The sequence below is a fragment of the Rhinopithecus bieti genome, unplaced genomic scaffold (genome assembly GCF_001698545.2).
Source record: "Rhinopithecus bieti isolate Rb0 unplaced genomic scaffold, ASM169854v2 scaffold_6481, whole genome shotgun sequence".
NCBI classification, from domain to species: domain Eukaryota; kingdom Metazoa; phylum Chordata; class Mammalia; order Primates; family Cercopithecidae; genus Rhinopithecus; species Rhinopithecus bieti.
In genome coordinates, this window is record NW_016805314.1 from 1,595,755 (window position 1) to 1,609,429 (window position 13,675).

Here is a 13,675-nt window from a genome sequence, read left to right on the forward strand (position 1 = left end):
TCTCTCTATTTGTGACCTCTTTTCTCTCCCTGGAGCACTCTTCCCCTTTTCAAGTTGCCCCTTTGCTCTTTCTGCTGAAATCCTAACATGCTGGACTAGAGCCCAGATGAACCATGATTTTATTTTGATCCTGTATTCATAGAGGAGCAAAAAATAGCATATATTTTTCCAGTTCCCAGCCCTTCCCTACTGCCCTAGAGGCATCTCTTTATCCAGATTTATGCCTCCTTTTCTGATTAAATCTTCCAATATCTATTTGATGTCACACCACTCTCTAACTGCCCTGCATTTCCCATCTTCTTGCCTGCACTCCTATGTGAGATCTCCACCAGGAGAGGGGAGCCTTTAGCCTTTTTAGACAAGGAGAAGCAGAGCTGGCATTTGTTAAGCTAGTGCTCCTCTTTTGGTCTCTTGTGTGTGTGGAATAGTGACAGCTCTTTAGCTGGTCCCAGCTTGCTCTGGGTAACATGGAGTAAAACAGAAACAACAGCTAATTTCTCTTTCACTGGGAGTTCTTCTCTATTCCAGCCCTGCCTCAGTGTACAGATGCCAGGGTTGCCTGAAGTCTCCATCTACTGCTTCCTCACCTGCCTGCCAACCGTCCAGAGTCGGCGTGGCAGGCTCTTCCCTCCTCCCTCCTTTGCAGTCCCAGGATTATTAAAGGGAATATGATTGTTTCCTTTTGCTCAGGGAGTGTGGATGTGTGTACATGTTTGTGAGCTTGAAAGGCATTGTCCTATAGATATTTTTATAACCTGAAGCAATTATAGCTGTCAGCACAGAGACAAGCTGTGACAAGTTGATTTATGTGTACAGTATATGTGTATGCAAGAAGGAAGGGAGGAAGGAGAGGGAGATGTTGGGAAAGAGGGTGGAAGTGGGCGCTCGTTAGGAATCTGCTTTCAAGGAGGCAGGAAGGAAGTTGTTTCTATAAAGAACACAAATAATGAAATTGCTTTGAATGTCAACCCTTTTCATTAACTTGGATATGCTGAGAAAAATAAAATAAATCCAGCAGATTTTATGAAGCAGGAGATAGGATATAAGATAAGCCACTAAGTGTTGGTTATATTTAGGGATTAAGGGCTAGGAAGTGAGTTGACATATGATTTTGATCTTCATCCTTTCAAACCACTTCAATAGCCGGTTTGAATAAAATGGATTTTGTCTTGTTAATTATGTGGGCATCTCTGACCTTTCACCACTTTCTAAACTTCTATGTTTGAATAACGTTTGGATCCCTGGGCCCGCGAAGCAGGTATGAGGTTGCAAGTGCCTTTTCTTTGTCCTCCCTGTGAGTTACCTGAGCTAGCCGCTAGGTTTTCTGCTGCAACTGCTGGATTGCTCAGCTTAGCACTCCCTTCACGGGCAGAGACAAAGGTGGTTTGATTGTCTTGGATCAACTGCATGCAGACTGGTAGCAACCAAACATCTCAAAGAGCCTATACGAAGAATTATTTTCCTGCCCAGACATACTAATGAAGCAATGGCAGGAAAATGTATTAATAAAGCATCTTCCATCTTAAATGGATTTCTAAGTATTTTCCTGTAGAGTCAATCATGTATGTAGGCCCCTCGGGAAAGCCTGTGTTGTCATTATCCACATCCCTAGATGCAAAAACTAATGCTCATTTGTACCTACCTGAAAATTAGATGCAAGAGCCAGGATTAGCATTTACCATGAAAGGAACCATCCCTGCCATTCTCAGGCCTGTAGGGAAATGACTCCAAAGCTCAGAATGAGCCCCTGTCCTTTCCCCATGACTGGCATTTGTTTCCACTGGTTGTGGTGAGGATATGTTTAAGAAGAGGGGTTGAGACGGTGGAGTATGAGTGATGGTTGAAATGAACGGATGAATTATTAGAGGTGACCCCTTGGCTTGTGGAGAAGAAGCCCAAATTCAGCAGACTGAAAGTCGGCAAACATCATCTCACAGCTTTAGTGTATCATCATATTTATCTTAACGTGGTGAAGTTATTCAATTTCCTATTTCCACAATTGCCCACTGGAAAATGGAGACACAATAGAGTCTTCCAAGAATGAACTGGTGCTAAAATAGGTTAATTTTCCTCCTTTCCTTTCAAAAACACAAACAAAGCTCTTCTGCTCCCCACAGATGTATTGCTTATTCCTGATGGTAAAGTCATTTGTTGCAGCCATAAGTTGACAACTGATAGTTTTGGTGTTATACATCAAATGATCCCCAGCGGCCAAAAGTAGCAGATGAGTTTCCCAGAGAATTTAATATCAGAAAAGTCACCAGAGGAGGGAACAATTGGCCCAATGATGAGTTAATGCAAAGTATTTTGAGATATTCACTGTAAAGTCGCTTTACTCTTGCTGGCTGAGCACGTTCTCGTCAACTATGACAATGGAAAGGCAAGCCTTCTCCGTGTTTCTTTGTTACCCAAGAGTGTGGTTTCCATTTCCCCAAAGCCGACTTCTGTCCTATCTCCATAAAATAGTGTGAGGGAGATTTGACTGGTGAAATGTCTGTGTCCTCTCCAACGTGTTATCTACATGTAAGAGTTTGGTACTGCTCCAAGGTTGCCAGAATGAGCCCTCATGGTTATATGACTCAGTTATAATGGTTCAGTCTCTTTCATGCTGTATAGCTTTTTGGAAGAACATTTCTTCTGTTATTTAACAGTTGTTAACAACAACAACAAAAAGCTTCCTGGTTGTGTTTGATAGAAAGTCTAGGGGAAAAACAAAGTCACTGTTGCCTCTTCTCTATTCCCAAGGAGAATGTGGGTCAGGGCTGGAGCCGGGCTCTGGGAATCCCTGAGAAGGCAGCATTATTCATGTCGCCACCCCTGTGCCTGCTGGGCTGCCCTGTGCTTCCCCCTTGCACAAGGACCAGGCCCAGCCAGGGAAAGGAAACGCAGGCCATTCCCTCAGAGCCGAAGTTAAGGGAGAAATAACAATACAGGCACAGGAGGACCAGCAGCAGCCAGAGAGAAGTGACAGGGACCGAGGCAAATCCAGTCTCTCCCTGGGTTTCAAGAATTTGAGAAACACACCTCTTAAAGATGAAATCAGCTGTGCCAGAGTGTGAGGCCCAGGAAAACTGGGAGTCTGCTGTATAAATACAGCAAGTGGCTCACACTCATCCACACAAGTGAGCACTTTTGCAGGCCCAGCATCTTTTAATGGCGACAAAACAAGAATAAAGAATGTAAGTGGGTGTCTGAACTTGACCAACATTTTGATGATGCGATTTTTGCAGTTTCGCACACTAAGAGGCTTCTGTGATTTTGGATTTGTTTATATATGACAGATCTCTAGAATGGTAGTGTTGAGTCTCTGGGCTTTTGAGCAGCTTTTTGGGGGCTGCTGGGTGGGTGCTGTACTACTGAATAAGTATGAGGTTCTTCTAAAACATCCTCCCAACACTCTGAATTTACTCTGAATGCTAACGGAATTAATCTGATCATTTTAAAGGTGCATGTATGCATGCTGCAGGGCGTTCCTTTCCCAGTTAATTAGTTTGTGACCCTTTTTAAGATGTCTCAAGTCTGGGGCTGATTAAGGTTGCATGGTAACTTGTTTTTTTTCCCCTAATTTGGAAGCGCGTAAATGGTTAAACGCCTGGCCTGGGCTGGGCTGGTGCACAGCCCCGGCCCGGCGCGGCGGGGGTTAAGGTGGGCGCGCCCGCGCTGCGCCCCTGCGCGCCGCCGGGATAGAGCGCATCCGCGCCGCCAGCCCGCCGCTCGCTCGATGCGGCACGGGAGAAAGTGGCGGTCAGGATGGGAGCTGCTGCCATGACAACCCCGGCGGTCGGGGCCGCGCGCGTCGGGGCGCTCCCGGGAGAAGCGGCGCGGAGGCGGGGGCGGCCGCCTGAGCTTGGCGTCCGCGCGGCTCCGGTGCCGCCTGCGCCGCGCCTTCCCCAGCGAGCTAGCGAGCTAGGGGCCGCCGCGGTCCGCTCCTGCCGCCCGGCCGCTCCTTCCTCTGCCACCGCCGCAGCCCCTGCCCCGCCGAGCCCGGCCGGAGAGCAGCGGCTGCAGCGCGCATTTGGGCTCCGAGGAAGTTGACCGAGGCGGCTGCCGCAGGATCCCGGGTCCGGATTGAACGAAGCCCGCGCGGCCGTCTCCTCCGCGCGCCACCCCTGCGCCTCCGGCGAGCTCCACTTCCCATCTGCTATTGTTTCCGATTGTTTTCCGGTGGCGAGCCCGGCTCCGAAACTTACAAAGTGTCGGATTTCCCCTGTTCGTACTGAGGGACTGCGGACCGCCTCTGGGTAGCTGGATGAAGCCCACCCCGTCCCCTTCCGGTACCAAAGTGCTTACTCCTCTCCAAAGTGCCATGTCTGAACTGCCACTGGGAAGAAGCGGCTCCTGAGACGCGCCCACACCTTTCACCTGCCTCGCGCTGCCCCTCCTCGGCCACCTTCCCGGCCGAAGCAGCAAGGAGGGAGCCCCCTTTGGCCGTCCGCCGTGGAACTGGTTTTCCGAGGCTGGCTTTGGGGGAGGAATATTAGACTTGGAGGAGTCTGCGCGCTTTTCTCCTCCCCGCGCCTCCCGGTCGCCGCTAGTTCGCCGCTCAGTCCCCGCGCTCGCTCCGCACCCCACCCACTTCCTGTGCTCGCCCGGGGGGCGTGTGCCGTGCGGCTGCCGGAGTTCGGGGAAGTTGTGGCTGTCGAGGATGGGGGTCTGTGGGTACCTGTTCCTGCCCTGGAAGTGCCTCGTGGTCGTGTCTCTCAGGCTGCTGTTCCTTGTACCCACAGGAGTGCCCGTGCGCAGCGGAGATGCCACCTTCCCCAAAGCGATGGACAACGTGACGGTCCGGCAGGGGGAGAGCGCCACCCTCAGGTAGGGAGCTGACATTATTCTACGAATTGATGATTTGTATGGGGTGGGGGTAAGGGGCAGGGGTGCAGGTGTGTGCACTGAGTCGTGCCTGGGTTGGCGGAGAGGTCGCTGGTTCCCTGGGCTGCACAATTTATGGCTGCGCTGGGAGCTCTGCCCGGGAATGTGGCATTCATAGGGAAAGGCTCAGAGGTTCTGGCGGTGAGCTTTTCCCCAAAAACTGGCCTCTGCGGCTCAGGCACTTGTTAAGGGTGGGGGGTGGCTGGACCAGGTGGTCGCTGAGATTGAGGGACTTGTCCCTGGCACTGTCTGTGCCTGAGCCTGGTGGCCGTGGTGACAGGGGGCTTGGAGGGGCTCCCCGTGAGCAGTCTTCTCTGAAGTTAATGAGTCCCAAAGGAGGGGTCTGGCGTGGAGTGAATGGCCCCACTCGCCCATGCCATGGGGCTTTGCCAGCCCTGGCTCCTGCACTCTGGGAGAGCCGCTGTTTTGTCCTGGGTCTGACTGTGCCCGGGCTTTCCTGGGGTGCCTTCATGCCGTGAGCTGGTGAGCAGACAGAGGTGCTTTCTCCTGTCTGAACGTGGCTTTCTGAGGCCCGAGTCATGGAGTCTGATTTGTCCGTGGAAAATGGCATTTACTGTAGTGAACTGTGTTCTGTTCCTGCTGTCCACCAAAACAGTACGTGCAAAACTCGTCTACTGAAGAGAAACTAGGTTTCAGTGTTGGGTTGGGTCCTGATTGGCTTCTGGGGTTAAGGCGTACAGGCACTGGGGGAGGAGAAGAAGAATCTCGGTTATGCTTTGTGTATGGTAGAATGATTCTATCTCCCTGATTACCTTGCCTGCAGAAATGGTAACTCAATTTCCAGTGCTGATAAACCACACCTCTCATAGGAGGGCAACACACTTAATGATTGCAATGGGAAATTTTATTTTCTGGAATTTTATAAGAAAATAAGCATGCGGTAGAAGTTAAGAAGGTTCATGGGAACGATTTCCCTGCCTCTCCTTGGTTTAGTCTGCCCTCTGAAATAAAGTTTTCCAAACTAAGCAACAGAACTAAGCACAAGGCAACATGGCAATATTCTTGTCCTTTGCACATGAAGATTTCTGGAAAGATAACCCTGGTGCCATTGCCTACGGTTTTGCCCCTCTGATGACTTCTAGGATTGGGTTGTTTGTGGACTGTATACTGAAGGCAGTATCTATAGGATAGAAAATGGTGAAGAGAAGGCAATGTCAATACAGAGCTGAATTATCAGGACATTGCCAAAGGAAGTGTGTAATTTAGGGACCCATGGAGGGCTACAAGCTTCCTGTGATCCTTTGTCTAGGGAGAGCTTATCCTCATGGCTCTGGTGAACTCCTAGTTATGTGTTGGCTTATGAGACCCGCCTCTTCCACTCTTCTGGGAAAAAATAAAGCAACTAGCTTCCCCCACTCTGAAATGATTGTGTATCTGCTTTAAAAGTGGATTTCAGGGGAGTTACAAATATGCAGTGATTTCAGACTACTTACATAAAAACCAAAAATGAATGTCTAATGCAGTAATAATCAAGGAAATTTAATGTTCTCTGGATGCCCCCTTTGTCCCTAGTCCTTGACTGCAAGGAGGGTCTCCCAGGGACAGAGACATTCTCATATGGGGAACATCTTAGATACAAATGGGATTTTTTTTTTTTTTCAAGGAAAATGTGTGAGGTAGCTCTGTAGATATTTGAAGATAAATAAACAGGAAGTGGGTCCTGGCAGACAGAGACCCTCTTGTCTGAGGCCAGGATCTGGTTTCCAGAGGTAGTCTTCAAGGCTTATGAAAATCAGGACTGTCCAGAGGGTGGCTGCATTCAGCAGAGGCTGAATCATGGGACAGGCCTGGGTTAGAAGTAGCTTCTTTTTGAAATCGCATTATCATGTACTGGCTGACTTATCTTTCTTTGTCTTCCCTTTCATGGTTCTTTTTTCTCATTCTGCCAGTCCCTTTCTCTGTCTCTTTCAGCACTAATGTTTGTTTGCATTTTCACATGTGCTCTCCACACAGTGGTATTGTTTGGATATGGATGGAGATGGGAACATGGTGGAGCTTCCTTTCTAGACCCTTGAATTGGCCCCAGCCCAGCCAAGTTCCTTCTGGAACATCTCCTGTCATTCTGTGCCAGCCTCAGGGGCAAGAGAAAGGCCCTCACAGTGGATGGAGCACTACAGGCAGGGATGAGATGAGCTAGGGTCTGAGCCACACCAGCCCTTGACCGTGGGCCTGACCTAGCATGTGAATCAGGCACCAGGTGTAACAACTATTTGGAGCATGCCCAGGCCTCTCAGGATTGCCCTTCTTCTCAGACTCGGATGCACTAGAACAAGGAAGGGCTGCCCTGCTGGGATGGACTTTGGTGGAGTGGAAGTCCCTGAGCTCTCAAACACAGACCCTGCATTTTCTTGTTCTGTGTACAGAGAGGCAAGTAGGAATTGCAGAATGTATTTTGTTTGCATAAAAATTGCTACATTTTCACATAACAATCTAGTAGTTCAGAGTTCTGAGTTATTTTCTTTTTGCTTTGTATTTTGTGTGTGTAGGGGGACAGACGACCCTTCCTTTCTTCTTTCCATCTTTCTTTCTTTCTTCTTCCATTTGTTTTTTTCTTTTTTGGCTAATCATATGACCAAGCGGTAAGGAACCACAGCTAGGGGAGATCAGAGCACCTGTGCTGTGGCCTAGAGGGCCGCCATATCCATCTTCCTATGGGTAATTGGGTGATGATGGTGATACTTGTAGTTTTCTTCATAACCAGCAGAGGACTTTTTGCTCTAATTTCATTTTATTCTGCTTTGTTCTCACCAACATCATTTTTTGAGGATCTTTTGCAATCCCTAAAGAATACATGCTCAGCAGAAGATTCTAATGTGAGGAAACTTTTAAAAAATGTTTTATCTTATCCAAGTAGCTCTAACAATCCTTATGGAGGTATTGGGAAACCTTTCAATTAACATAACATTGACAGCCTGAAAAGAATTACAATTTACAATCTCCCACTCTTTCTGCCCTCCTGCCGACATTCTGTAGGCATATTTCTTAAAAGGGTGAGGTAAAACAGAATCTGCAATAATAGTACTATTAGCCAATGTTTATTGAGTGCTTACTATGTGTTAGGGAGTATCTGAGTGTTTTAATAATATCTAACCTATCATTCAGCCTCGTAACATTAACACTTCAATAACAGCCCTATGGTGTAGGAGATATTATTATCCCTATTTTACAGAGGAGGAAACTGAGGTGTGGAGAGTTTACATCCTTTGATGAGGGTGGCACAGCTAGGAAGTTTTGAAGCCAGACTATGAAGCACTGGTAATAATCACGTTAATAGGATGCATAGTACTATCATTGGTCTGTTACTGTGTGAACATTTTATGTAAACAGTAATATTTAATCCTTACAACTCTCTGAAATAGACTTAATTAATCCCCGTTAAGACCCAGTGAGGGGGAACTTACCTGAAATCACACAGGCAGCCAGTGGCAGGACGGTATGCTGGCTCAGGACTCTGCTCCTTGACTTTGTACACCAAGCTTCCCAGGACTATTCAGGACCCTTTGAATTCTGTGTTCCTCTCATTCCTCTGTGGCACTTAATGTCTGCCCTATTCATTTTGGCTTAGACCCTGTTTTCCAGTGTTCACTAACTCTCTGTCTTCTTTCTTCCCTTGGACTGCAGAGCACCTCTTGGAAAGCGAGAATCATGCCTTGTCATGGCATGAGCACTGTGTGCTGGCAGATTCTTACTCAAACAAAATGAATGAAAGTCAAACAGCAGTATCCCCCAGCTATATTCAATTTATCTCCTTACCACATTTCTCTATCATTTTATTTTAAACTTCAACTATGGTCAATCAAAAATGTATTGAGTGATTCTTTCAAGAAAGGGACTGTATTAGTCCGTTTTCACAGTGCTGATAAAGACATACCCAAGACTGGGTAATTTATAAAGAAAAAGAGGTTTAATGGACTCACAGTTCCACGTGGCTGGGGAGGCCTCACAATCATGGCAGAAGGCAAAAGGCACATTTTACACGGCGGCAGGCAAGACAGTGAAAGCCAAGAGAAAGGGGAAACCCTTATAAAATCATCAGATCCTGTGAGACTTACTCACTACCATGATAACAGTATGGGAAAAACTGCCTTGATGATTCCATTATCTCCCACTGGGTCCCTCCCACAACACGTAGGAGTTATGGGAGCTACAATTCAAGATGAGATTTGGGTGGGGATAGAGCCAGACCATATCAGGCACTGAGCTGGGTGTTTGGGTGTGGAAAGGCGTATGTCCTGGACTTGGCTTTTGGGGGCTTGGGTCCAACTGAAAAAGCTGGCTGTGGAGAATGAGATCGTAGACCTTGTGAGGCAGAGTACACCATGAAAATGTGGGCGATCGTGCTGTCTGTGGCTGGAGCAGAGCCCCTCTGTTGGAGCGAAGGCTTTCTGTGGGTTGGCAGGACTTCACTAACTCCTGGCTCCTGGGTGGAAGTGAGCAGACATCAGTGAGGAATTAGACAGCCCCAGATGCCCAACCGCATGGGTGTCGTTCACTTAGAGACCTTCACTAAGCATCAACACACCTGTCACTTGGCAGTTTCAATGAATGCTTTTCACATTTCGGAGATTCCCCAATGAAGGCAGCAGCTAGTAAAGTACATTATTTCCTGGGGATCACTTGGTAGGTGGGCATCAGAGGCTGAACTCTGCATTCTGTTGTGCCTCTAGACCATGGGCTTAGCAACTGGATGATGTTGTTTTTCTAGGGTGAGTTAGGAATTGCAGGTCTGAGAAATGTATGCAATTTAGATTGAGTTTTGATGTGGAACTCCATTGAATCGCACAGACGGAATGTGGTTTGGATGCTTGAGAGGACCAGGGAGTCATCCTCTAGATGAGGGAAGCTGTGGCGCTTTGCTCATGTCATGTAAAGTGCTTGGAATTTCATTTGATAAGCAACTGGATTCTCTGGTAGTCCCTCCAACTACTCCACAACCTCTTGGGGGCAGAACTATGCCTCCTCCAGGCTTGCCTCCTAATCCGCAGCACATGGCTTGGCCTGTGGAATTTGCTAATGAAATCCAAAGAACTCTCATCCTGCCTTTCCCTTCACTCACTCTGTTGTGGACACCCATAAACACAGCTTATTCCAGCTGCAAAGCATTTCCTCTTGTGGTCCCCGCTGCTGGGAACACCCCTACCCTAATCTTCCCATGGACAGCTGTTTCTTATCATTTTGGCCTAAGCTCACACAGAATTCCCTCCTTGATGCCTTTCCTGATAGCAAATCAAAATAATCCTCTACCACTACCACTGGTCTTACCCTGGCATATCATCCTGGATTTTTTTTCTTCAGAACAGTCATCTCCATCCGAAGTTCATTATTTGGTTGTCTGCGTATGGTTTGTCTTTCCCAGAGGGACTGGAAATTCCTTGAGAAGAGGTATGCTCTGTCTTGTTAGCACTGTGTAAGCAGTGTCTGGCAGATAGAGGGTGTTCGATGAAGTTGTTGCAGGAATGACTGCAGGAACGAAGGCCCGAGGTCGCGTCTCCTCCTCGGAGTCTGTGTCCTTTCTCCAGGATTGTTTTGTGTTGTCCTTGCCTTAGGCATGTTACTTCCTCAGTGTCGTTTCTGTCTGGGCTGCTGTGTGAGGCTGCTCTCGTGGAGGTGCTGGGGACAGGTTACAAATACACAGAAGTCATTGAACTTGTGTCTGTCCGGGCCACAAACGAGGTGTGTTGGTTGTCCATTATTTAAGATTTGCACCCGTGACACATGCCTTCCTTCTGCTGGGTCACTTCCCCACCCAGTCCTTAAGCCTTTGAAGAAACAATGATATAGTCAACCCTAGAGAAATTGGCATTTTCAAGATAAGGAGGGACACAGAAAAGCACTCTGCCCATCCTTTCTCTCTGTTTGTGGAGTCTGCTGGCAGTGGTTGTGGTGGTGTAACTATCGATCTGCTGTTTATGAGTTCACCCGCTCAGAATAGCAATGCTACTCAGAAGGCCTGTGCTGCTCCCACACTGGGCACTCACCTTGGGGCTTGCCAGGCATCCGGCTGGTGTCCTGTGGCTCTGAGAAGGGACAGATGGGACCAAGGAGGGAGGCTCCTGGAAGCACATTCAGCTGTTGAGGAGCCAAAAACTAAAATGGGAAAACTAAAAACTCAACCTAACATGGGGCAGAAGGAGTAGGAGTATGCCAGTTGTCACTGAAAGCCAGAGGAGGCTACAGGGGGCCAGCTCGGTTCTCTAACACCCCTCATCTAAACCATAAGTGCTTTGCAGAAAAATGTCTCCTTTCTCCCTCTTTAAATGCATAGCATTCTTGAATTTGAATGGATTGCAGAGATCTGGGAGGTCAACCACCTGGTTTTACAGATAGTGGAAGTAGTGATAATCAGTCTTGCACAAGGATGCCTTCCAGAAGGGTGAGAGGGCCAGCAGCCAGCACACTCTCCATCCCCAGGCTGTGAGCCCTCACTTGGGGCTACGCATGCTAAAGGAAAGGCCATGTTTTCCTACTAAGTGCGAAAGCATCCTGCTGACCATGAATGCTTTCAGTGCATTTGGCTGACATTTATCACCGTATTCTCTCCTGACTGCTGGTTTAGTCTGTACCACACCTTGCATTCTTATGCTTTGACTCTCACTCCATGTGGGACAGCTGTTTCCTGCGGGTCAGGTCCTGTGCTGAGCAGTTTACCAGAAGAACCTCATTTAATCCTCACAGGTGCTCCATCAGGTGGACACAATTATTACTCTGATTTTACAGAGCAGGAAAGCAAAGTGCTGAGAGGCACAGTGAAGGTATTTTCCCAGCTCACATACTCAGGTGGGTGCTGAGCCTGGGACTCAGGATGGGTGGTGTCAGACTGCTAGGCAATCCCCCTCTGTTCCGTAGTGCTGGTCTCGTTCTGTCCCTTCTATTCTTCATTGCCAAGTTCCTCTCCCACTAGAGACCCAGTGAATTTGGTTGTCCCTCCTTGTCGTGGTGCACAGGAATCCCCTCTCCTGAAGCGTGAGAAACAGGGCCTGGGAGTCTTTAAGGTTTCACGTCGTCCATGGCGTGGAGACACAGGGACCCTGCTGACCTCTAGAGGTCTCACAGAATCCTACAATTTCCATAGTTTGTTCAGAGGAAGACTCTTACTCCAGGTTCTTCCGTTCATCTTTGGCTTTAGGGATCAGCAATCTTCGACTTTCTCACAGGAGGCTCATAATACCACGAACATTTCCACCTGCTTCTCTGGAATGTGATATTGAACCAATCAGGGCAGACACCAATTCCAGGAGGATTCCACAGGCCAGTCAGTGGATCTGGATGCCATAGTACCAGGGGAACAGGAGGGACCAGCTCCAAAATGCTTGCTTCTTTTCTTAACTACTAATAGGCGTCTCTCCTGGGGAATCTTGTAAAAAAAAGATAATTAATGGTAATGGCATATTTGTTCTCTTGGGTTGAAAGTCTCCACTGATGAGTAAAATAGAACATTATCCTTGTGTTATTTAAGGTCATTTTGCTTCCTCAGGAATAAGTTGATGGGTTCCCACTGTGTAATAGATAACTCATACTAAATAAATAATAAGTAATACTACCAACATCATTATAGATGGTCAAATAATATTATTTTATATTATTTTTTAGGAAAGCAAGGATTTATTGGGTTTAGGATGCAATTTCAGATTGCATGTGTGAGCTGAAGAGAGAAGGAAGCAACAGGGAAGTTTACTAGGAGTACAATCGTTGGAGACAAAGGTCTCCAACACACAAGACCTTACTGACTCAAAGGTACCAGGAGTGGTAGGCTAGAAAGAAGACAGAGTGGGAGACAGCAATCTACAAACTCTGGCTCAGGCACTTTGTTTGATTGCAGGCAAAATTTGTAATCTCTCCACCCTCCATTTAAAGAGGACCGTTATTACCCAATCTCAAAGTGTTGTTTCAGGCTAAAATGAGATAACACACACAAAGCGTAGTATATAGTTATAACTTTATATATGAATATATGTGTATGTACACATGCATGTGTGCATATATGTATATAATATACACACATACACCAATTTTCATTATAAACTATTGTAGCTTAAACACTTTGGCAGATATGCCAGTGTCTCGCTTCTGAAAGATCCAATCATAGGTGGACAGATCCCCCTTTGTCCACCTGTAATTGTGAGTTTTTGTGGTGCCTCTGCTACACGTCTGTTTAGAGATTCTTCAGTTTCAAATCATTTCTTGAGATGTTTTGTTTCTGAGAGGGAGTGAGAAGAAAGATATTTCTTTGTTTTTCATAAGAAGATTGTTGCATAGCACGTTGTGACAGTTCATGGCTCTGAAGATGCATTTCCCACCAGAAAAATTCATCCAGAAGGTTCTGTGGAGCAGGTTATCTGTGAATTCATGCATAGATTTCAGGTTGCCAGACCCTTTTTCCTTGGAGAAATGATTTTTCCGTGATAATTCCACTGGAGTCAAACGGTAAAAACAGGGTCTGCGATAACATGTGTTGGGGAAGGGGTAGTGTAAGACTCCTGCAGCTTTAATGTTCTCTAATTGTAAATCTTCTCTTCATTCATATCTCCTGATCATTTGGAGGCAGGCTCAGGCCTTGAGTGGTGATGGTGAAAATAGAGAAGGAGCTTCTTTGCATTTGGGAATTTTACATCTGGTCAGGTCTAGGGCAACACCAGTGCATCTGGCATTAGAAACTGATCTCAGCATTCACTGATGGGATCACAGGAAGAGTCCTGTCCATTTTAACCCCATGTCAAAGGGCTTACGTTAGTTTAAATGTAGTGAACTATGAATAGCAGGTCTTGATCTTTCATGATCTGTTTTT

At 47.1% G+C, this 13,675-nt stretch overlaps 1 protein-coding gene across 11 annotated transcripts in view; it reads left to right on the forward strand.

Moving 5' to 3' along the window:
* NTM (neurotrimin) overlaps positions 1–13,675 on the forward strand; it is a 984,038-nt gene that overhangs the window by 529,631 nt on the left and 440,732 nt on the right. For 5 of the 11 annotated variants that reach the window (XR_001885614.1, XR_001885617.1, XR_001885615.1 and 2 more), the window contains exon 1: positions 3,809–4,812. Coding sequence is in view for 7 of the 11 variants with exons in the window: in XM_017872146.1 (XP_017727635.1) it covers positions 4,646–4,812 (167 nt within the window). In the remaining 4 variants the exon portion in view is untranslated. Of the gene's footprint in view, positions 1–2,804; positions 3,180–3,794; positions 4,813–13,675 lie in introns of those variants that run through there. The other 6 variants (XM_017872148.1, XM_017872147.1, XM_017872145.1 and 3 more) reach the window with 4 other exon arrangements.